Source organism: Camelus dromedarius, chromosome 5, assembly GCF_036321535.1.
Source record: "Camelus dromedarius isolate mCamDro1 chromosome 5, mCamDro1.pat, whole genome shotgun sequence".
Classification (NCBI taxonomy): domain Eukaryota; kingdom Metazoa; phylum Chordata; class Mammalia; order Artiodactyla; family Camelidae; genus Camelus; species Camelus dromedarius.
Genome location: NC_087440.1, coordinates 27563372 through 27586629, shown reverse-complemented (window position 1 = coordinate 27586629; position 23258 = coordinate 27563372). Strand labels below are relative to the sequence as shown.

General features: G+C 42.2%; 1 protein-coding gene across 3 annotated transcripts in view; it reads left to right on the top strand.

Annotated features, from left to right (window-relative positions):
• The window catches only part of FMN1 (formin 1), a 397753-nt gene that overhangs the window by 297045 nt on the left and 77450 nt on the right, over positions 1–23258 (top strand). For all 3 annotated transcript variants that reach the window (XM_064485767.1, XM_064485766.1, XM_064485768.1), the window contains one exon: positions 5448–5540. In XM_064485767.1, coding sequence (XP_064341837.1) covers positions 5448–5540 — 93 coding nt within the window. The remainder of the gene's footprint in view (positions 1–5447; positions 5541–23258) is intronic.

Sequence of the window (23258 nt, the reverse complement as noted above, 5' to 3'; positions counted from 1 at the left end):
GTCCACTTATTTGAGTATAGTGGTTCATAGTCTGTCAGTTCTTTATGGGGTTTTAGCAGTCCTCTTTGATGGTCTTTTGGGCATGGAGCTCCTGGAAAGGACAGAGATCTTATAAAACTGAGGAGCAGGCAGTACTGGCACAGAACCACGGAGGGAGTAGGAATTAGGGAAGCAGAGAGGAGAAAAGAGAGAATTCCAGTTTGAAAAAGCAGAGCCTAGGTAAATCTTCCCTTTTCCCTAAAAATGTATTCTGACTTCATTACTAAGTCCTTATGTCCTTCAAATAATACAGAGAGACATGTACTGTGTTTTCCTTTAAAATGCCCATATCATTTGATCTGTTAAAATCATTAAGCGTGTACTAGATTTTAATGAATTATATCTGGATCTTGCCTCTATATCCTTCTAACCTACCCATGCTTTTTAAATGACTAAGAAAACTTTATTCCTTATTCTTAGGGGTCAGAAACCAAAAAACCAAAAAACAACAACAACAAAAAAACAGACAACCCCCTTTAGAGTCTAATCTTAAAACATTCAAAGCTGTATCTTTCCTTCCTCTAAAATGCTTCACAAGCACTTAACCTATTTTATTAACTTCAATGGAGATATAGACAATGTACCATATTACATGTTTCAAATGTACAACATAGTGATGCAGAATTTTTAAAGGTTATACTCCATTTGTAATTATTATAAAATATTGGCTATCTTTTACGTGCTTTATTTTATATTTATATTTTAAGTGCTTCACAAGCACTTAACCTTTAAATGAAAATACTCTCAATTTAGTGTCGATCATCTTATTATGTATTGGTTTTCAATATTTCATCTCTCACAATGATCACTTACTAGTAACCAACTTCAGGAATTAGTATATATTTTAATGTGTCAAATATAATAGAAAAAGAAGAGAGAGAGTCTGAAGTGCCTTTGGCTTCGTCTTGGCTTTTTTTGCCTGTGTCTGGGGCAACCTTGGTGGTCTAGCAATACCGTGTATGTGTCTTCTGGTTGGACAATAAATGACACTGGGGATTTGTCAGTGACCTGTCTCCTTTATGCACTGCCGGTCTCCAGTGTCATCGTTAATGAGTCTTCAGGTCTCCCATTTGTCTGCTCGAATGCATCCTGGCTAAGCCAAGTGAGTAAGTCGGAGTGGGCAAGCTGCCTGGCCACCAAGTGTGCAACTGTGCCGAGACAATCGGAGGGCAGCCCTCTGCTTTGATCGTGGGGAGAAGTTTAATTCTAACAGGCCACGTGGGAGACTGGGCCCTTTGGGGTGCGGAGCAGACCTCAGGGCACAGCAGGGGAGCTGCTCTCCCCCTGGTTTGCACTGGTTCCAGTGTTTCTTAGTTCAAAACCGTGAGGCTCAGAGGCCAAGAGCACTTGCCTCACAGTTTGCTTCGTCTTTCCCCAGGAGTTTCTCTGTGAATTCTCACCGTGGGTGGTAGAACTTCAGCAAGGGAACAAAAATCATTATTATCTCTTTGTTCCAAACAGGAGATTTGCACTGGGGTGTATTTGCATAAATATAGTGCGTAGAATTTGTAGCACATAATCCCTGGCCATGACTTTCTTGCTCTGCTGGCTGTGACATGTTTCCCAACCAATTTTACAAAGTCATAAAAGCAACAAATAATATATATGAGGCCACTTGCTAGTGCCAGGCATTCTGCAGACTGCTTTACATGCATTATCTCACTAAATTCTCATATGCCTATGATCATGGAGGGGTTTGGCAAATGAGAAAAGCCACAGCCCACCTGCGCTCAGGTAGGTCTCGATCCATCCACGAGCCCTTTACCACAGCATTATGTGGCATTAAATCTGAGCAGTTTGGTGGAGCCCAGGGGCTCTGTCCGCACAGCCAGGACAAAGGGGGAGCCACAATGATCAACCCCTGTAACTCAGGCAGAGGTGGAGATTTCGCTTATGTAATTGGGAAAAGAAGCTCTGCCTTGGGCTTTGCTTTGGCTAGGGAGAAGAAACTTTGAAGAAGTTCCCTTATGTGTTCTTACCAAAATGCAGGCATGCCTCAGCATCTATTATTTGTGTTCATGAAACATAGTGCTCTATAAGTGGAATGGAATTGTTGGAACTGGAATGTGGTAGAGGGCTAGTTAAGGGGTTCAAAAGACTCTCCTAATTTGTATTGTGAGACTAAATGTGGCTACCTGTGTTTTCAGATTCGGCTGGAAATCATCAGAAAAGTTTACGTTGTCATGAAAGTTCTTGGAAAAATGCTAGTTCTTGAAAGCAGACCTCTTCCAAAGGGTGTCTGACCCGTCTCCTGTTTCTAGGCCTGCCCTCAGAACTACTCAATCAGGAGAATCATCTTTGCTACCCTTGCTTATGGCTTACAGATTGAAGTGGTGGATTTTTTTTTTTTTTTTTTTTTTTTTTTGGTTGGGATGTGGAGGGTCTTTAAAATACACTGGGCCCTTTCAAACCGGCTTGGGACAGTCACAGTGTTTGCAGAGTAGAGAGACTGGGACCCCTTGGTGTACCTCTCCTGGGAAGGAAGGCAAAGAATGGAGAGACGTGGAGGTCATATTGCACTGCTCGAAAGCCCACTCTGAGTCTGGGTCAACATTGCTAATTCTTTTCTGCCTTCCTCCATGTAAGAATCTAGTTAGGGTGAGGAGATCTGGTGCTTTAGCCAGCTATGCATGGTGCTCTCTGGAAAAACTTGGGGATGAGCAAATAAACCTGCATGATGATTCAGAGGGATTAAGATAAATACACAAATATAATTAAAAGCAAAACATAAGTGCTCTTTGGAAGGTATATATTTGAAAGATGCAAAAACTTTGGATTGGAAAGGCTTTATGATGGTAGCAGCATCTCAGAGAAGGTTTTTTAGGATGAACAGGACTTTGTCAAATGCAGTGGAAGGTATGGGATGAGAGCAGAATAGGCAGAGAACCACCTGACTGAAGGCATGGAATTGGGAGCACTTGTTGATATTAATTTGGAAACACTGCATAATTTTGGTTTCATTGGGCAAATACATGTGGAAAATAGAGCTGAATAATAGAATGGTACCATAATGGAAAAGGCCTTAAATCTCAGGCCTGGGAGTTTAAATTTAGTTGAATTAGCAACGAGAACCCATTAATAGTTTCATCTTTCTTTTGTACCTTTCCCCCATTGTTTTTAGTGGATGGTCTTGTCTTATAATTACAGTGACCGGAGAACAATGAACAAGTTTCAGAGTTAGCTTTTGACCTCTTCTCCCTTCAAACAGAGCAATAAAACAGTACTTTCCACCCTTCCCCATCTCGGTAAATGGCACGTCCAGCCACGCATGTGCCCCCTCACCCTCAACCTTACCTGGACTGTGTCGTCAGCCAGCCCTGTTCATCCTGCCTGCAGGACACATTCCAGTTCCGTCTGCTCTGTCCCCCCACCTCTCTGATACCACTGTAGCCTGAAGTCACCACTTGGAGAGTAGAATAGTGGTGAAAAGTGGGTGCTTATCATTTGGCCCAGGCCCATCTCCTAGGAAAGAGGTAAAGGGAAATCCGATAATAGTAGACAATTATTAGTAGTCATTGGAGAGAGGACAGATACACTGACAAATAAAGGTGAAAATGTAAGGGGGGAAAAGGAATGTTTTGAAATGAAGGTTTGGCTGATTTTAAGGAATTTGTTCCAAGTCAAATAGATCATTAAAAAAAGAAAGAAAGGAAGGGAAGGAAACGAAGGGAAAGAAAAAGAAAGAAGGAAGGAAGGAAAGAAGGAAGGAAGGTAGGAAGGAAGGGGAAGGGCAAGGGCAGGGAAGGGAGAAAGAAAATCTTTGCATCCCAATGGACAGGGTTTCCTAGACAGCACTGGAATGCTTATCAGAATAGCTAATCACAGATATTCAAAAGAGAGTATCAAAAATTTTAAGAAAGTAACAGCGTCGATAGGAAGAGCCCGAACTTAGACCCTGGTGTCCTGTGATCTGCCTCATGGTCCCAGGCAGGAATCCTGGTAGCGCATTCTGAGAACGTAGCTTGCCAGAGTTTCCTCACATCATGCTTTCATCTTCAACACAGTTGACTGTCTCCCAGAGTTAGCTAGGATTCCAGCAATCCAGCTGGCAATACCACAAGAAAAACTGTCTTTTCGAGGGACCCTTAAGTGACCTCTTTGGCATTTTCTGTGCTTCAGGGCTGACGGGCCTGTGGATTGCCTACATAGTAAACATTCAGGAATGCTAGTTTTGAAAACACCAAGTTCTTTTTGCTTTTCTTTTTTTTTTAATTGAAGTATAGTCGACTTACAGCGTTGTTTTAATTTCTGATGTACAGCCTAGTGATTCAGGTATACATATATTCCTTTTCATATTCTTTTTCATTATAGACTGTTGCAAGGTATTGAATATAGTTCCCTGTGCTCTACAGTGGGACCTTGTTTATCTATTTTATATATAGTAGTTACTATAACACAAAGTTCTTGTATACGAATTTCCCAACATAAATTAAGGCATCCTTTCTAACGGTCTTCTTCCAAACTGCCTTACCTTTTGCTTATGTAAATACCTTCAGGAATATACCTTTATTTTTTGAAGCAGGTGTCATGATTTCTGTATGGTGAAAATACAGTGCTTTAATATATTCTCTTCGACAAAGACATGTCTGTAACTTCTAGCCATGATCAATGAGCAGAAGTGATCACGATTCAGTTCTAGCTTTGGAGAAACGGAGCGTTTCTTTCCCCAGTGCATTGCTGCCTCTGGCACAGACATGCAGAAACCTCAGGGAAATGCGTCTTGCCTTTTGTGATGGTGAACTGTGGATTATTGTGGTTTCCATATCACCAAGTGAGAACTAAGTTGAGGGGTCTTGATTATCAAAAAAGCAACCGATTGTAAATTCTAGGTATTCTGTCTGAAGTTAATCACATAAATTGATTTCACATGTGTTAATGGAGTATTACTGGGAAGGGTAGATGAACAGGAGTGGAGAGAGATTCAGTCCTCTCTAACCTGGAGTTAGTTCTCATGCTGGGACGTAGGTGTCACCTTGAGGAATCACCAGTTTGGTGGTTCCAGGCCCTGGAATTCCTGCAAAATCTGTTTCAATCTCTACTTTTTGAGTATGAGTCTGAAGAGGGTCTGAGCCTTTAATTCCCTAGGACTAGTCCCTAGGTAGTTTTTGCCTCTCTTTATTTTTGAGAGACCCAAAGCAGCGTAACTTACCTGTCCCAAGTCAGAGGTTTTGCTGCTCTTAAAAAAAAAAAAAAAAAAATAGTTCGAGGTGATGCATTTCCCTATTCTTAAAAAAAAAAGTGTAGAGTGAGCTAATTATTTTTCTTTGTTTTTGCTTTTTCTCCTGTAATTTGGGTAACCGGCGATTGTTAAGAATTTTGCACTGTTAATACCCAAGTGCAGAGCACAGAGCACAAGTTCAGCAAATCCGAGTCCTTGAGAAAGTCTAATGGCCACCTTCTCTTCACAGCAAGTGAGAAGCAGATGGCGGTGGTGTGTAAGGAGTCGCCGAAGGAGTATCTGCAGCCGTTCAAGGACAGACTTGAAGAGTTCTTCCAGAAAGGTAGGAGCCGTGTCAGCTGTATGTGCGGGACACTCTGAAACGCCCTTCCTTCCCCAATCTTTCTCTGAGACCCACCCACGTGCATCCTGTCTGAGCACCGGCAGCTCCAGTGCTTCCATCAGCCCATCTTCCCAGGGCGGATGTGCACTCAGGGTGGATGGAGTTGTCCTGCAGCCTTTAAATCACCTTTCAAATCTGCTTTCATATTTTAAATCCTTCAACATTACTCCTGCTCTTGTAAATTGTGTGAGGGAAGGCTTTCCCTTTGTCTTTTCATGGATCCCAAGGGGATCCTCGGTGCATGTTAACTGACAGGCGACGTCCATACAAGGCATGTACAGTTGTGCAGGCGGACGGTGCTTTTCTGGCTTTACGAGTATAGCAACTGGGAAACTTGTGTTGCATTTTCTATTCCTTTTCAGAAAGGAAAATTGGGGCCAGGTGAATGTCACACATCCAGTCACTTGGCACCCATCAGCGCCATGGGGTTCGCAGATGGAAGTGATATGCAGGAGACCCAGTACTTATTTGAAAATCTTACCAAGTTTTGTTCCTTCCTCCATGGTTTTGGCAGGAATAGGGAACTATTGTTGATCGCTGGTAGTGAACGTGAATATTTAATGCCTTTTGGATATTTCCTATCCTGATTTCTCAACTTGAGTCTAAGATGTGAAACAAAAATAAATGTGGGTCACAATTTCTAGGTATAAGATAAATAAGTCATGGGGATGTTATATACAGGCTGGTGACGCTAGTTAACAATACTGTATTGTGTATTTGAAGGTTGCTAAGAGAGTAGATCTTAAAAGTTCTCATCCCAAGAGAAAAAATTTGTTTAACTGTTCATGGTGACGGATGTTAACTAGACTTATTGTGATGGCCAGTTCACAATATATATACATATATTGAACCATTATGTTGTACACCTGAAACTAATACAATATTATATGTCAATTACATCTCAATAAAGGGGAAAAGAAGTGTTGGGTAGTCAGAGGGCTCTTCTGTTTTTGCTAGTAAGTCAGAGGAAATGCACATAGGAGTCTTTGGGGGTATATCAACATGCTGTTTTTATTTGTTAATAAGGCCACATGATACCACACCATCAACCAAAGATTATTAAGCAGGGTAAGTCCATAAAGTATGGCCAAGGCACCTTGGGAGTTGGCGGGGAAATTGTCAGTCAGTGAGTCAGAGGAACTTCATTCCAGCTGGTCCCTTGGTGCAGAGATCACTGCTCCCCCGTCCTGGATGAGGGCTCATTTGTGTTGAGGCAGAGCTCACAGTTCAACCTTGGCCACGGCTGAACTTCAGATACGATGGAAGTAACGGAAGTAACGTCATCAGGCAAGGTATCATTTAGAGAGCACACAGTGATACCAGCACTTACGGGGTCTGTGACTAAAATTAGGTGGGCTCTGTGTATGACTTATTAAACTAGATGGATTGCTTTATGATTATGTCCTATAAATATAACCAAGATGGCCTGAAGAACAGCATGAAGTATTTCCCTTTGCTGACCCCCCAATTTATACTTCTGAGATATGTATAACTAACTTGAAATTAGGCTCATGTGTAATTAGATTCCATTTCTATTTTTAATTGCTATTGTTCTATATCTAGGAAATTCTGCAATGTGTCTATCTGGGTACTATCTGCCTTATGCTGTAATGGCCTTGTAATCCTTTCTCTTTCAGCATTTTAAAACACCTGTATTGTGAACTTTATTCTTTTTGTGGGAAAAAAAAGATAAGTATGAATAGATTTAGAACATTGAAATTCCTCTTCCATGCCTTGGAAAAGGCATTTATAGAACACTGTTTGGAGTTACGTGTAAACTTCTCTACAAGGTTTCCAAAAAATTGTTGATCTCTTCTGAGAAGAGGTAATTGAAGTTGAGGCAAACTGGACTTCGTGTCCCAGAGGCAGGGATGTGGCCCCAGTAAGCTGTCCTGAGAAAGCCCTAGATCAGTGGTTCTCAGCCCTGGCCACACACTAGAGTCACCTGGGGGAGATTTTTTTTAAGATTTCAACACCTCCACCAAATTCCAGACCTACCACCAGCATCTCTGAGTGTGGGTCCAGGCATCACCATTTTTCCTTATTCCCCTGGTGATTCCAGGGTGCAGCCCAGGTAGAGAACCACTATTCTCAAGCTCAGTTCACCTTTTAATGTATATTCAAAGATATTTCTTCAGAGCCTGCTATGTATCAGGCACTGTGATAGACACTGGGACTCCTAAAATGAATCATATACTCCTTGTGTATGGTCCTTGTATACATCCCTCCCCTAAGGACTGTCCTATTGGGGAAAAGTCTACAATTGAATAAAGGAGTCACCTCTCCTTTACCCAACAGAGTGAAAGGAAGATGGAAAGGACATAGGAATAATCTCAAATTATGATTAAAACCAAGTTAACCAAAAGGAGACACAAAAAGGATTCGAAGGACAATTACCATTCTATAAAGAATTTTAAATTTTAAGTCAGTCTGAAACATTCCCAGGTATTGTGTGGTGAAAGGAGCCACTGTTGAAATACCTGTGACTACTGACTCATTACTGAACTTAGCTGGTCAAAGAACAGTCTAGAATTGTGCTACCCGGTAGGGCAGGCATGAGCCACACACAGCCACTGAGCAGCTGAAATGTGGCTAATCCAAACTGAGGTGTGCTGTGCAGAACAAACACACACGGGATTTTGAAGGCAGAACCAAGAAAATATAAAATACTTCATTTCTGCTTTTTATATTGGTTACATGGTAAAATAACATTTTTAATATATTGGGTTAAATGAGCAAAATATGTTATTAATGTTAGTTAACCTGTTTCTTTTCACTTTTAAGCATGGCTACTAGAACATTTAATATCGTATCTGTCGCTTGCATTATATTTCTGTTGGACAGGGCTGTCTAGAAGTACTGTCCCTTGGCCTCCCCCATCTCATCCCCTCATTCTCCTCTGCATGTTACTGCTCTACCATTGCAACTTGAACCCTGGGTTATTGGAAGGCAGTATCATGAGCTAGCCCTCCCCACTTTTGCTCTGGGTCTGGTCGTCGTTTGGCTCTCAGGCGTGGGTGCTTAACTGAAGGAGGTGACAGCATGCTACTCCATCAGGCTGCTCCTCTGTGGTTCAGGGGGTGGGGGCCTTTCCAAGTTGCAGTGTATCCCAATGCAATATCCCTTGGCTACTATGGAGTTCCAAGTAGTGGTCCCTTTTTTTTGGAGATGATTCACTGATTCATAGAAACTGTAGGATTTCCCGTCTACTATAAATATGCATCCATCCTAGATAATCAAGTTTTATCATACAGTTTAAGTATAGTATCTCATCTGAGGCGCCATTCATTTATAAGAAATGCCATTATTCCAAGTACTACTAAGAAAGAAAAATTGCTGCCAATTAAATCATGGCATGTCAGATTATTAGATGTACCCCAGTATCAGTGGTGATGAAATATAAAAATTCCATCAATTTTAAATGGATGTAATGCAGTGCTATAATTAGACATACAGGCTCAGAGAGGAGGAATGACTGACACTTCCAGGAAGTCAGAGAAGACTTTGAGCAAAGGAGAAGTTTTTGTTCAGATCTGAGTGGAAAAAAAAAAAAACCAAACCAAAGATGATGACATTGACAGTGGTGACAATGATTGCTCACGTTTGGTGGTTGCTTCTATATGCCTGGCACCATGGGGAGCCGATCATTTTCCTTAGTCTTCATCCAACCATCTGAAGTAAACACTTTTATCACCCCGTTGTACCGATGAGGACACTGAAGATTAGGAATTCTCAGCAGGCAAGTTATGAAGGGAATTCCAGGTAGAGGAAAACACTGCAAATCTCAGGATGAAAGGCGTGATGTGTTTTAGGGGAGTGGTAAGAGACTTGGTGTGGCTCTAGGGCACATGGAAGGAACACAAGACCCAGAAGGAGAGGAGGGTCACAGTATGACTTGCTGAAGAATTCGAACTTTCTCTTAGAGGCATCCAAGAGCCTTTGAAAAATAGTGTGGGTGGGAGTGACAAGGTTTTGTTGGGTTGGTTTGTTTTGATGTTGGTGTGTTGGGATCATTTTGCTTTTTGTTGTTGTTAGTAAATATATTACAACTAAGAACAACATAAAAAAGAGTTGGAATAGTGAGACTGGAAGCCAGCCTGTGGAGCTCTTCCACAGCAGTCCAGGCAAAGGACGGTTAAGAACTTGAGCAAAAGCAATCCCCGTAAAAATAAGAAAGAGCTAGGGGGAACACATTGATAAAGCTGGTAGGAGTTCCAGGACTAGGTAACCTAGGGGAAGTACAAAAACAGAGGAGAAAAGGGTAATTATCCTTTCTCATGCTCAAATAACTGGCTGGACATTGTCGTGGAGGACATATTTGGGATGGAAAACAATGACAAAATTTGCACATGCTGATTGGATAAACGTTTGAGACACACGGGTAGAATATTGGCCTCATAGGAGAGCACCGGGTGAGACTTGAGAGGGTGACAGGAACGAATGAGACAGCCCAGAGAGGGGCTGGAGAAAGAGAAGGTCCTGAAATATCAGAGTACCTGAGCACAGGGTGTAATATAATAACCATAATTGAGGAAGGATGCTTCTGTACTTCCACAGTACTTGAGTATTTGGTAGGAAAGCCCGTTTTCTACTAGAGGGTCTTATCACTCAAAGTCTTAAGCAATTGCATTCTTTGTGCCTGAGGAGTCACACACACGTGTTGTGACTCAGTTGATTCATGGTTAGGCTAATTTTCATTTGAGCTGCAGCTCAGTTCTTCTAACCATCGTGATGAATTAATTTTCCTTTGTAAATCATATCCTGTTGCCACACTCAAGTGGAGATGATGTGTCCATCCTTGGGTCTTTTATCATCCTTCCCGTCTCAGAATAGTGTTACTTGACACAACTCTGGTCCTTGATCTTAACTAATTTCATTTCCTGTGCAGAATCGAAAGTCATTTTTATGGGACCTCTTTTCAGAGTTGCAATCTCCACGGCATCTGAACCCTATTCTTTACGTGGTTTTTCTTTTCCACGGTAGGCTCTTATTGATTCCAGTTTACAGCTCTGTTCAGCGTGACCTTGTGCAGACATTATGTGAGCCCGTGATTTCCCACCCTCAGATCAAACATGGTCATAATGATACGGCCTTCAAAAATGTGATGCTCGCATTAAAAGTCTCCATAAACATGGCAGGGATCCTGTAATTGAAAGAAGGCGCAGAACAACTGATTAGATCCTGGGTATAGATCTTTAGGGTGGTCTTTTCATGCTGTTAAATTGGTCATTTGTATTTATAGCCTTGGCAGGGAGGGCTGGAACCTACACTGGTGCTCATACCAGCCCCCTCCTACCCTTGGCCTTTTCTCATTCTCCGTTAGTTTTACCTGGCATCATTGAGCAGCCCCGAATCAAAGCAAATCTGAATGAGCCATGCTAGTCTTCCTTTGTCCAGCTATCTTCTAAGGGTCCTTGACCAGCTGGGATGAAAGATATTCTAATGTCAAGAACTGTTTTCTAGTAAAAAGTGAGTAGATAAATTTACAAAGCTTAGAAGAAAACCTCTGATTTCACACATTGAATACAAAGAGAATTATCTGCATAGCTGTGTACCCCTGATAGCTGGAACTGTCTGGACCTATTCATTTTCTCATCTTGACATGATACAGGCTTAGCCTGGTCCATAATAGGTGTTAATAATCATTTTTTGAATTAATGAACAAAGAGCCTGAGTCTTGTAAAGTGCCTTCAGGCTTCCCTCTCCCCCACATGGGTTTCCTATTTAAATCCTTTTAGTGTTGTGTAAATCATGCCAGAATCTGGTAAGATGCATTTTTGGTCTACAATGCATGCCTGTGGTCAGGTCCCCTCGATATCAAGACATCTATCTATTTTGAAGATATGTGTATAATCCATTCTTAATAAATATTTAGCTCAGATTAGATTTAGCTCAGATTCAGTTGATAACTGAACCCTAGTAAACAGGAGAATAGGAGTAGTTATTAGATAATCACTTCAACCCCCAGAATGTAGAAAGAAAACCATCTGAGTCACCGTATTCAAGCTTTTAGGTTACAGCGATCTGGACAGTGTGACCTGTGGAAGGAACTGATTCTTACATTCTTTAGAGCTTGTGGAAGGACAAACTATGACTGGGGGAACACACATTCTACATGGGCCAAAGTGAGTTCTTGTGTACGTCACTATTCTAAAAAGAACCAGCCGGGATGCCTCCAAAGAACATCAAATGGCCAAGAATTAAGATAATCAGTTGTGATTTCCAGGTCACTGAAGTAACAGAGCATTAATCCTTGCAAGGTGAGAAAAGCTATCTTATCAACTGTCTATGGTGTTTGCGATTAAATTTTTTCTCTCAAGATTGCTTCCCCTTTTAGAGCTTCCCCATTGTGGTCTCATTTGGGGTCCCTTAGCCTGCTGAACCTAGCCCTTTAGGTTTAATTTCCAAAGAACTGGAAATTAAATGTTCCCACTCACAGCTTCTTTCCCTCCTGTGGGTGTCAGATTGGATGGCTTAGAAAGACTTTCGAGGGCCTCCTGTACTTTCCTTCCCTCATGAATGGAGAGCCAGCTCTATGAGCTAGTACCCTGCTTTCTTTCCTTGGGGTCCTCCTCCTCTACATCCCTTCCCAACAGCCCCAGACAGTAAGATCCTGCCCACACATACGCGCACACACACACCCCCTCAAGTTATTTCTCCTGGACTTACATTGCCTCTGTTCATGTTGCTCATGGTTCTGTCACTCTCTTGTGATGTCTGTAACTGAAGTGTCCATGAAGAGACCTCTTGCTCTAAAATGGACAATGTTCTGTCCTTTCTTCATCCTTTGTTCCCTGTTGCCTTACAATCCTGTTCTCCATTTCATTTGGGTCCTCTTACTTCTTCATTACACAGACGTCTTAGGTGTTTTGATGGGCTCTTTCCTAAACAGACAGGATGAGAGTAAGGATCGACCTCTCAGATTACCCCAGCACACAACGTCTTCTAAACCTAACACTAGTATGGGTCCAGTCATCAGTCGTTTCCACCTCAAGACCATTATCAGGATCTAATCTCTCCCATGGGTGTTTGGATCTGAAACCTTAACTCTAATTTTTGAAAGAAAGGCTTTGTTTCCTGTCTTTAAACAATGTCTCTGAACTACGTACAGGTGAAAGAGAGATGGTGGTGGTTGGGTTTGGAGGGAAGTGTAGGGTATGGATTGATAACTCTATCTGGGTCTTGTCTAGCGCAGCAGAGATTCAGAAACACACACACGAACTCGGCAACAGCTCCGAGCTTATGAGACAGAGATGCTTTAGTGGAACACGGATGGTTCCTTAACATTGTTATCACTTTGAGTAGGGACTTTAACCACGTAAGCAGTAAAGTATTACTAGGGCCCATCTCATGGTGGTGGAGTTGGTGTCAATGTGATGCCTTCTTTTCCCTTTCTTTGTGGCAGAATCCAAGATCCTTTGAGATTATGGGGCCACAACCACAATGACCCTTTTCCCATGAGGAGAAACATCCCAGGTAGAAGCAGTGGATGGGGCCAAGTGAGCCAGGCTCTTTCTTCCTATGTACAGACCATCTTGTCCACTTGTAAATTCTCTTTCCATATTTCATTGGCTTGTTTTAGAAAACCTTGAAGTAGACTAAATTGTGTCCCCGAGAAGCAGGGTTTTAGTGACTTCTGAAGTTTTAGTCATCATACCGAGATAGAATCGTGCTATTTAATCTTCCTATCAGGGCTACATGTACACTTTTCAGTTAAAATTATTTGGGTTTTGGTTTTTTTTAACTATTCAGAATGTAGCAGAGCACTGTGCTTGAAGTTAGAAGACCTAGGTTGGAACCCTGGCTTCACCACTTGTGTGTGTGATTCGGGGCAAGTTTTTAAAATTTCTCTTAGCCTTTTTTTCCTTTTCTGTAAAATGGGAATAGTAATATTTCCTGCATAGTGTCAATATGAAGATCACGTGAGGTCATGTGAAACTACCATGTGAACTATAAGGCATTGATAAAATACAGTGTCTTATTTTTAGAGTGTGGTTATTGTCCCACCATCTCCCTCCATGAGAAATACCAATTGGTTGAAATTTTCCCTTGGGTTTCAGTGCAGACGGGGATTTGGGAGGATTCTTCTTTTGGTCTGATGGTTTTCTTTACTAGTATACTTGTGTTCCTTTCTTTTTAGTTTTTGTGTATCTACTGTAGGTTTTGTGGTTACCACGGGATTCATCATATATGTTGACTTATAAATATATCTACTTGTTTAAAACTGGTAGTCATTTAAGTTCAAACACATTCTAACAGATCTACATTTTTTTACTCCCCTCCCCCACATTTTGTGTTTTTGATGTTATAATTTACATCTTCATGTTTACCCCTTAATTGGTTGTTATAATTATAGTTGTTTTTGAATTTTTTGTCTTTCACTCTTTGTACTGGCTTAAGAGGTTGGTCCTCAGGTCTTACTATATATTTGCCTTTCCTAGTGGAATATTTTTCTTTCCGGTGGATTATTTCTTTTCCACTTAGAAAAGACCCTTCAACATTTGTTTCAGGATAGGGTTAGCACTGGTGAACTCCTTTAGTTTCTGCTTATCTCAGAAGTTCTCCATCTCTCCTTCTGCTCTAAATGATACTCTTGCTGGGTGGCGTATCCTAAGTGACAGGTTTTCACCTTCAGTGCTCTGAATAAATTGTGTCACTCAGTAATCAGCTGATAGCTTTGAGGATTCCTCCCCCCCCCCTTTTTTTTTTTTTTTACTTTTTGTTTTTCTCTTGCTCCTTTTAGAGTTCCCTTTAACTCTTGCCATTTTAATTATGACATGTCTTGGTGTAGCTCTGTTTGGATTCATCTTGTTTGGGACCCTGTGTGCTTCCTGCCCCTGGGTATCTGTTTCCTTCTTCAGGTTTGGGAAGTTTTCAGCCATAATGTCCTCAAATACTTTTTTGATCCCCTTCTCTTCTCTCTCCTTCTGGGACCCTTATCGTGTCAATGTTGGTTTGCTTAATGTTCTCCCAGAGATCTCCTAAACTGTTCTCATTTTTTAACATTTGTTTTTCTTTCTGCTGTTCTGATTGGATGATTTTCATTATTCTATCTTCCAGATCACTTAGGTGTTCTTCTGTATCATTTAGTCTGTTACTCATTCCATCTAGTGTGACTTTTTTAATTCAGCTGTTGAATTCTTCATTTCTGATTGGGTCTTTTTTATATTTTCTAGTTCCTTCCTAAAATTTTCATGGTGTGCATCTGTTCCCTAACATTTTTTATTACCAAGGCTTTGAATTCTTTTTCTGGTAAATTGTTTATTTCTGTTTCATTGTTTATTTTTTCAGGGATTTTTCTCTTGCTTTTTCAATCGAGAGCAATTTCTCTGCCTTTTCTGTCTGTGAGAATTTTTGTGAGACAGGTACCTATTACAGTTTTGAAGGTGTGTTCTTATGTGAGAGCATCCTTTACAGACTGCATGTGCCTGATGCCTTTGGTGGGAGAGCTGGATCTGACCTGGAGACAAGTCATATCTTTCCCCAGGGTGTGCTGGCAGCTATCACCTTGAGTAGGGGGTGAGGCTGGGGATGGAGGGGCTAGAGCTGGAGCTGGAAGTGAGGCAGGACTTCCCCTCTGCTCAGTGGTCATCACCACCCTATTGGTGGCAAGATCTGGTCCCAAGTAGCTGGAGCAGAAGCCCTAAGGGTTGGGCCTGAGCTGGCTTCTTCCCTCTAAGTGTGTGTTTTCCTCTCTCCCTGCACTGGGGCCCTTGCCCCAGAGTGGGGTGCTGAAGCAAGTAGGGTCCATGCAGGCTCTCAGCTCATTGGTCACAGGGGCCTGAGCTGACTCTGATGCTCTGCCTGTGCAGGCACCCACAATTGTTTCCCTCACTACACACAGCACAGCCTTGGGTGCAAGTCCCCTTTGTCCCTCACAGCCAATCACTGACCCCAGTTTCTACCAGCCTGTTGTGGAGCCACACAGCAGGCAGGCTGGGGTCCACAGTTTACTCTGAGCATGTATCATCAGCAGGTGAGCTGAGGTGGAGTGCTGCAGTCAGAGGTCTGGGTGGCTTCTGATGCACTGCTTGAGTAAGTGCCAACAATGGCCTCTGCCGGCCCACCCGCCCAGGCTTTGCCACAGGATCAGGTCACCTCTCCGTCGCATGGTCAAGTCTTCTCCCTGGTCATGGCTGCCCCAGATCCAGTGCTGTGCTCCTGTTGTCCCAGCAGGCCTCCAACAAGCCAAGAGGGCTCATCTCCCCCAGTAGGACTCCAGCAGTGGGACAGTCTGTGTTCAGCTTGCTCACTTCCCAGAATGGGTGTCCACCAGTGCAATCTCCCTTTTTCTCTGCATTCCTTCTCAAGAGCACAGGTCCCAAGCCAATCACTTTTCTTCCCTTCCTACGCAATTACACATGTTATCTTTCTTTCAGCCTTGGTTGTACAAGAGTCCTTCTGCCAGTTTCCAGTTAGTTTTCAATGAGGATTGAAATCCACGTGCAGATGTATTTTTGATGTGTTGGGGTGGGGTGGTGAGCTCTGTGTCCTTTTACCCTGCTATTTTGATTGATCTTCAGAAAGCTTCTTGACTTCAACAGTTAAAATGCAGTACTTCATTTAATCTTTGCAGCAGTGATTTGAGGCTGATTTTTTATCCCTAACTTTCCAATTAAGGAAACTGAGTATAAGAATTTCAGTAATTTACTCAAGGTCAGTGTGATCTTAATCCCAATGTTGGTACGTTAATCCCAACGTTGGTACGTTGCCATTCTAAAAACTTGGAAAATCATTTACTTTTTCTGTGTCCCAAGACTCTGGTGGCTAACTTGAAATAAGACTTCCTCTTACTGTCTAAATGAGAAAAACGTGAGAATAGCAGACTCATCCACCATAGCTTAACCCCAGCAACTCCCATTCCTGGAGTCCTGATAGAGACCCCGTTCTACCTCCCCCAACAGTTAACAAGTTTCATTTGTATTTTGGAAAGAATTGTGGTGACAAGTAGTTAAGTATTTTATGGAATCGGTATTGAGCTCTGCATTCTTGCATAATAGTTGTTTTCATGATAAATTGCTTTGTGAAATTGCTGCCTCAGCCACGACTTCCTCTTTGGATTCTTGACAACTGTCATTGAGGTTTTCATCAGTGATTGATTGCTATCACATGACTTCTCTCTGAATTACTCAGTTATTGTCTTCATGTTGGAAGAACTTAACACCTATAATGCCTTCTGGGAGTTATTGCACAGAATATGTATTATATAATATGTGGTCTTGCAGATCACGTACAACTCTGGAAAGATCTCTTCATTCTTTCAAAAAATACAGGTCTGTTTCTTCTGTGGGGTTCATTCTGCTCAGGAAGAATTGTGCAGCACTAGTGGGAGCCCAGGACTGAATGAGATAATGTACGTGGAGCACTTAGCACAGAGCCTGGCACTGTATGTATCAGTTACTGTTACATTCTCAGGCATCTTCCCACAATTTTATCAGAAGGTTCAGAGGATGGAGCTCAGAAAGCCAGTCACAGAAGTCTTATTTCCCAACAGTGTGAATAGCTGCTGTTCCAAGTTCAAATGGCAAAAATTAAATAATTACAGTAAAACGTCTTAAGTATCAGGGAGAAAATCATGTTCATCTAGTCATCTCCTCTAAAAGTAAGTCAAAAGCAAAGACTGTAAGCTGGATTTCCCTAAGGCCTGAAGCTTCCTTTTTTTGTAGACCATCACATATGCAATTAGAGGAAGAATCTGGGAAGCAGAGTGAACGTAAGTTAAAAGGCACCAGATATGCACGAGCTTTTCTACAGTATTTTTCTGCCATTAAAATTTTAATTTTAAAGTATAATTGTAATTTCTATAATTACATCTTAATGATAGAAAGTATTTGCATAATTCCATCAAAGATGACATACCTTCGTGGCAACCCAAATCAACAGTATTACCACCTAGGGGCCACTGAGTGGAAGTACAAACACGTGATCCTTGGGACTCACAAACAGTCCAAGTGCCTTGTTTCAGTGGCTAAAAGTGATTGAAAATGACAACGAGTACCACTAGAGCAAACAACTTTAACTATCCTTGATAACTGTTAATTGCCAGAACATTGAAACTCTACTTTCTAGCAGATGGGAGAAAGATGAGACTTTGAAAGGTTGCAAACTGAGGCTAGAGAATGTGATCATTTAATGCCTTAATCATTTTGTTAATCTTTTGAATTGAGAAGAACTGTATCTGCCTTTCTCTTTCTGTGTTTGTGTAAGTTTTATATTGATTCCTACTCTTTTTCTTCAGAAATAAAAACTGTGTATTTGAGTAGATCATAACTGTTTTTAACAGCGGTAAACAGTGGTTTGTGGGTTGGTTTTTTTTTTTTCACTATAGGAAATATATGTCAGTTCATGGCATTTCATAAAATCAGCAAAGGCTAAATGCTTAGCTTCTTGAAGCGTTGGTCCGTGATAGCACATCCTCGCTCCATCTTAGAGTCTGGCATCAGGACGTTTTTAATTTACCACTTCCCCTCTCTTCCTATCATCTATCGACTTGTTGACATTCAAATTATTCATTGAAATGAACAAACCATCTGCCTGCTGAGCTCATCATCCCATCCCAGTTCCTTGCTGAAATAAATGAAATGTGGGATGAGTAATTTTAATGTAATAATTCTAAGGGTGCATAATATATTCAAGTAGGTTGAATGCAGAAATCCACTAAAAATAAAACTATATTTGAAATTGCTATTCCTCCCAGGAGGTTACTGTTCTTCCCTTAATATCTTCCCTTTGGTTTCATGACTCTAGGATTAAGCCTAATTGCTAACATAATATATGTGCGTGATCACTTGCTTTCTTAAACTTAAGCTTCGCTGGCTTTGATTCCTAGTTTGTAGTCATGGCTGTGGCATTAATGGTAATTGGTCTGAGCTTCATGTGGTAAAATAGGTTCCAACATGTTGACAGCAATTAATGGAGCTAGATGGTCCTGGGTGAGATTCAAGGGATGGGTTTGGCACCTCTTTCAAATTGTTTTCTTATTGTTCCTGTTGTAGTCTCCTGGGAGACTGTAGTGGAAAGAGAGCTGGCTTTAGAATTACATAAACCTGAGTTCAAATCCCTTGCCTAACTATCTCACCTTAGGAAACTTATTTCATCCAAACAAGGCTGAGGTCTCTCATCTCAAAGACAGAAGTAATAATACCAGTACCATAAGGTCATTGTCATGATCAAATCAGCAAACACATGTCAGCCACCTAGTACAAGAGCTAACATGGTAATATGCATATATACTTGCTGTCTGCCTCCCCTTATGTTCTCTTGTGTTTTGCTGTGACTTACATTTCTTAAGCAAAGTTAGATTTAGATCCATCTCAGATAATTTGTTTACTGTGAGTCCTTCTTTTCCCATACTAGTACAGATAGAGCTGTACAAACTGTTCATTAGACATTAAGGTTTTATTCTGTTCCAGGCACACTCTGCTACTTGCTATTGATACAATGATGAGCAAGATGAACACAGTCTTTGCCTCTGGAATTTATATCTGCAAGTGGAGACTGTAGCCTGTTGGCATTAAGAATCCATATGGTGTAGCCTGGTTATCTGTTACTGTTTAACCAGCACCTCAAAACTTAGTAGCTTAAAATAACAGTTTATTACTGTCCATCTCAGTTCTGTGGGTTGATTGCATTCAACTGGGTGGTTCTTACTCTGGGTTTCCCATGAGGTTTGTGTCAGAAGGTGACTGGATTTGGAATTATCTGATGAGTTAATTCATACACATGTCTGGATCCTGGGCTGGCATGGATGGCACACTTTGTGGGTGGCTGGACATCTCCTCATCCATGCAGTCTCTCCACATGGCTTGGTCCTCCTCACAGCGTAATGGTCTCTGGGTGGTTGGACTTCTTATATAGTGACTGGCGAATCTTTCCGGAGCAGATGTTCCCCCTCAACAAAGGCAGAAATTGCTAATCCTCTTAAAGGCTAGGGATAAGTCATCACGTCACTTTTGGTCAGAGATGTCACAAGCCAGCCCATTTTCAAAAGCATGGAGCAATGCACCCTACCTCTCAATGAAGTGCAGTGCACATCTACCAGGACGGAAAGAATAGATGGTGGCCATCCTGGAGGCAGGTGACCACAGAGTGTAATTGATTGTTCCTCAGTTTCATGTCCCTTGATGTCTTGAGTCTTAACCAATAGGTTCTGGCTTTTATTTGACTTAGTCCTCAAGATTTGTGAAGCTGACCATTAGTGCTTGCCCTCAGAAGAGGGATCAGTGTTGCCTTTAGGGGTCAGGCAAATAGCAAAATAGAAATGTGTTTGCTCTGGTCCTTATAAATTCTTCAGGACAGAAGGTGTTTCCAGGGAGTGAGATTTCATCACTCTCCTCATTCTCTCTCTAAGGAAGTATCCTTATTTCTCCGTGTAAACAGCCTCGAAAATAGTGGCCTCGCAGACCCAACTTACCAACCGATTCTCATGTTCATACTCGTCTTTTAGCACATAAACTCCTATTTTGCTGCAGTTTCTACCCCACTTCTCTTACAGTATTCTCTTTGGAATTGGAGCCGTAATGCATCCGTCCCCTGAGAACTCAACACTCCCTGCTCTTGCTGGGATGGAGACTCTTCCTCGCTCCTTTTGCCTGTAACCTACTCTCCTAGGCCCTTTCCTACAACCTTATAATCTTTTAATTTTAAATATGGTTCAGTGCACTAGAATAGAAAAACACAAAAATTAACTTCCCCGGCATAGGCATGAGAGAAGAGAAAGTTGAAGCTGCCACATTCATATTGTCGGTAAAAATGCTGCTCGATTTAAGGTCTGGATTTAACTATTTTACACCTCTTAAGGAATAAGTTATCAGAAAATTGACAGAATTGGAAACTTGGGTGTCTCCTTTCCAGTACCCTTGGCTTCAATAAAATTCTTCACTCTAAAACCCCAGCGCTAAGTCCTGCATACCTTCCTCGTGGATTATGTTTTGTTCTCTGGTCCCTGGATGGCCGGGTTAGTGATGCTCCCTCCGCTGGGGCTGAAGATCAGGTGGACCTCCACTGCCAGGAAGGCGTCTGCTGGCATATTTTAATCTACTATGAATCCGTAGAGTTGAGTTTTTTCCCTAAGAGGGTAAAGCATGTTTTAAAGACCAACTTCTAAAGACTCTTCTTTGCTCCAGCAGGTAATTGTGGTCCCATGGAACCCAGATTTGTCCTTTGTACTCGTCTGAGTTCTCTCTGTGCTTGTCAGGGTTACCGTCGTTGACCGCCTTAACTGTGAACTGCTGAATAACAGAGACAATACATCTGACCAGTTGCACCCTGCGTGGTTATGCTTTAAAGTGCTTTCTGATTGAGGTAGGGCGAGGAAGGGACTGATGGAATATATAGATTTAAGAGCTACTTCTAAATCACATTGAAAATAATATTTTTTTAAATTACTAGTTTATCTACCAGTTTTGTGTTCCAGAAAATATAGATAAGAAACTAAAATCTGAAATTTAGGTTAAAGTTTATGAGTTTTGGTTACATGTTTCAGGTGGATTGATTTGAAACATCACGTGTCTTAATTTAAAATAATGACATTTCCCCCTGGATTTATATAACTTCTCCAGGGACACACTGCATATACTCTGAGATTAGAATACCGTGTGTGTGTGTGTATTTCTCATGAATATTAAATGGGCAACATGCAAGAGCCATCTAAGGAGGAACAAGCTAGAAAAGTAGCCTAGATTATTTCCCACAAACTGCGATCATCCAAACTCAACCAAGATCAATGAGCTGTCGGGAAACAGGAAACAAAAATTCCAAGCAAAAATATCTAAAGTAATAGCCAAAGGGATAAAGAAAACCACTGGCTGGATAAACTGTGATACATGGTGGTGGTTTGTTTGTTTTTAAATTTTGTTCCTATGTGTAAGTCCCTCTTTGAGCAACAGTTTCTGTGTAATACAAGCCCTTTGTACTGTGTGACACTCCTGTCTCTGTGTATCTTCCAGAGACTGGGGAGGGTGGAGTGAGGAGTCATCCTTTCTTCTTTAAACAACAATTTCTCACACTGTTTAGGACTTAACCAGTTGTGTGCATTCTCTTTCCAGTACTCCAGCTGTGCAAATTACTGTCCCTTTATAGCTCTGTACGCATGGGACATGCAAACCCATTGGCACAACCCCCCTCGTGTTTGTGCTGTTTTCCTACATTCCACCTCCCTCTGGCGTGGCTGTTGGCTGTCCTCATCCTCCCAAGGACTGCTCCGCTCCCCCTGTGACTGCCTCTCCCCGCAAGCAGCCACCTTTGCCTCGATGCTGAATGAAATAACCAAGCCTCTGGGATGCCTTTAACTTGCCTGTGTGTTGAATCCCACGTGAAACCTCTCGCACGGCTGCTGTATACTTTTGAAGCAAAATTATTTTAGTCATTTGCACACAGTTATCTGCAGAGATTAGAGACTGCAACCATGCTGTTCACTCCTTAGGAGAATTTTTAAGGTAATGATACCAAATGCTCCCCCTCTTCTACTAGTGATCTGGTGGAAACAGAGCTACTGCCAGCCAGATATTCAAATAGTCTCACGGCTCCTCCTGAGAATATGATAATCCTGGAAGTGACCTAGTCCTCAGCCCTCTCCTGGCTGCTCCAGTGTGGAGCCTGATCCACAGACTCTCACCCAGGGCTGGGACACAGCAGTGACAATCAGAAGGCCGAGGTGACAGGTAAATGGTGTGCTAAGGCAAGACACTAAGTTTTGCCCACAAATCTCAGGCTGTCTCTCTTCTCCCCTCCTCTGCATCTCTGATGCCAGGGCTGCGGTCCTCCTGCCTAGGGTGACTCATCCCTTCTCAGGTTTGTTCAGCACTGGCCTCTCAAGTGTCTATGATGTGGTGCTCTGAGTGCTCAGAGGGCAAAATCAGAAATTTGATTGACTTTCCAATGTAGGTCTCCCCGCCTTAAGCATACAGTCCTCAGTGCACTTAGAAAAAGTTCTGGATGATTAGAGGCAACATTGTTCGTTGTTGTTGCTTCCCACTTGATGGCCATGTTGGAACCACGCCTTGGGCTGGGCAGGAGGGAGATAGATTATTTTTTTAAGTTCATTCTCATTTTGAGGAGAAATAGGATCTCAAAAGAATCCTCTCAGTCCCGTTTCCAGGACTCCGATAGGCACCAGGCATGATGGATTCCCATAGTCAGCTGATGGCATGACCGAGAGGCCTGCCTGGGTCTCTTGTCTCAGAAGGCCAACCTTCTGATGTCGGCAAAGAGAGGAGCACATCCGCTCCACTAGGAGGCGCTCATCATCACTGACCGCCGTGGGCGTTTTCTGGCTAATGGCTCTTCACGTGTGAAGTGTCCTGCCGTGGAGTCTGGAGGACTTTCAGTCCTTGACCTCAAGTAGCTCGCAGTCTAGGAGACGAGGACGCTAAAAAAGGGGAGCAGTTGTGAAGTGTGGCAAATGCTGAGTGTGAAAAGGCCGAGAAGTTCATTTGAACCGTCTTCTTAGCTGCAGAAGCCGTGGAAGTTGACTTGCAGTCCACTCTCTCTGGTCGATGGTTGCATCTGAATGTTGCCTTTTCCAGCCCCAGGGAGGGGTGGCGTGGGGGAATAGGGTGACAGTGGCGAGTCTTGCCCTGCTGAGCAAAAGCCTGCTCTTCAGACCGCTCTTTGCTCAGCTCGCTGGTCCCTGGCTTTGATCTGGAGCCCTGTTCCCAT